The sequence below is a fragment of the Trypanosoma grayi genome, assembly GCF_000691245.1.
Source record: "Trypanosoma grayi strain ANR4 Tgr_1946_V1, whole genome shotgun sequence".
Taxonomy (NCBI): Eukaryota; Euglenozoa; class Kinetoplastea; order Trypanosomatida; family Trypanosomatidae; genus Trypanosoma; species Trypanosoma grayi.
Genome location: NW_008827564.1, coordinates 1 through 1,650, shown reverse-complemented (window position 1 = coordinate 1,650; position 1,650 = coordinate 1). Strand labels below are relative to the sequence as shown.

The 1,650-nt window shown below is 51.8% G+C and overlaps 1 protein-coding gene across 1 annotated transcript; it reads left to right on the top strand.

Annotated features, from left to right (window-relative positions):
- Positions 1–79: 79 nt before the first annotated feature.
- DQ04_19461000 (putative mitochondrial carrier protein) lies at positions 80–1,060 on the top strand (the record flags this gene model as incomplete). Its single annotated transcript, XM_009317821.1, has 1 exon — positions 80–1,060. One exon carries the CDS (start codon positions 80–82, stop codon positions 1,058–1,060), a length of 981 nt encoding a protein of 326 aa, XP_009316096.1.
- Between the last annotated feature and the right edge of the window lie 590 nt (positions 1,061–1,650).

Below are 1,650 nucleotides of genomic sequence, written 5' to 3'. Positions count from 1 at the left end.
TTTTTTTTTCAATTTCATTCTGTTCTTGGTCTTGTTGTTACATGTTTTCCAGTAGAGCAGGGAAGCCAAGACGGGTTGCATGATGGACGTATTGTGCGCTGCCATGGCGGGCATGATGGCCCGTCTCGTTTGCCACCCGCTCGATACAACTAAAACGGTTGCTTTCACGGGTTTCTGCGGCGAGCACCGTGTGACGAATGCACGACCGCGCGCAGCCTCGTCGTCTGCATTTTTTAGCTCCATCTGTTCGATTTGGCAGCGGGAAGGTGTGGCGGGCTTCTACCGGGGTATTGGCGTGGCAACACTCGGATCCGCCCCCGGCGTAGCTCTTTACCTCACCACATACACGTGGGCGAGCGACTTCCTGCAGCACCAGTGCCAGAAGCGTGAGGCCCAGTTCGTGGATACCGGGAGTGCCGTGCCGTCGTGGTCTATCTACCTGCTGTGCGGCCTTTTCGCAGAGACGGTTAGCTGCGCCTTTTGGGTGCCCATCGACGTGACGAAGGAGCGCTTGCAGTCACAGCCCCCGTCGCAGCCGGGGAGATACACAGGCAGCTGGGATGCGCTCCGTACTGTAACAAGGTACGAAGGCCTGCGAGGTCTGTACAAAGGCTATGGGTCTACATTGGCCTCATTTGGTCCTTATTCGGCAGTATACTTTGCGTTTTATGAGTTTCTTAATGATATTTTTTCCAACCGTCTCTCATTTGGAGCGTTCACAGCCGCGCTGTATGCTGGCGGTTTGGCTAACATCGCTGCCTCAATCGTGACAAATCCACTGGAGTACGTCAAGACACGTCTGCAAGTACAGAGGGTAGTGCTGTTGATTGATGGAAAGCCTACAACTGTGGAGGGGTTCAACTACCGCTACACTGGGCTTGTCGACGGCTTGTGCGCTGTGGTAAGAGAGGAAGGACCCCGAGCACTTTGGCGGGGTGTGGGTAGCAGAACTGCGTATGCAGCTCCCAACGCGGCTCTCACGATGGCATTCTATAAGTATCTCCAGCTGAGGTGTGCTCAGGACGCGGCAACAAACAGCCCGCAGTCACGCCAAGACTAGAGGAATTTCTGCGGTTGTTTATCGCCTTTTTTTACCTATACATACTCACTGCCGTCACGACGCTAAGCAAAGTAGGATGGGTATTCGTTGCTTCCATTTACATTGATTTATACATTTCCAAATGGGGATGATAGCCTGCTTCACTACGTGAAAGGCGTGCGGAGCTGTGGGAGGGACGGGATGCGAGATTAATAACAACGCCTTCGTATCACGTGCTGTTGGCTTCATGAAATGTGCAATTTTTGCCGTGTAACGAAATAACAAAAAAAAGTAATGATGCTGGATCACGTGCGAGGCTTCCACATGCGATCCACTGTGCTCTTGTGTAGCTGATGGCGAGCAGTGGGCAAATGTTGGTCTTGTCGGTTTCTGTGTGTGCTATTGCTTCAAGAGATCTTCTCATTTCTTTATCTGTTAACCCCTGCGATAGGAAATAAGGGAGAAATTAAATCGAGAAAGAAAATAATACGAAAGACGCCGCATCAATGAAAGACGCAAGCCTGTATGAGAAACCAGACAGCTCGAATTGGAAGTTGTCCGACCTCGAGCTGGGAGACACGTTAGGGACGGGCTCATTCGGTCGTGTACGC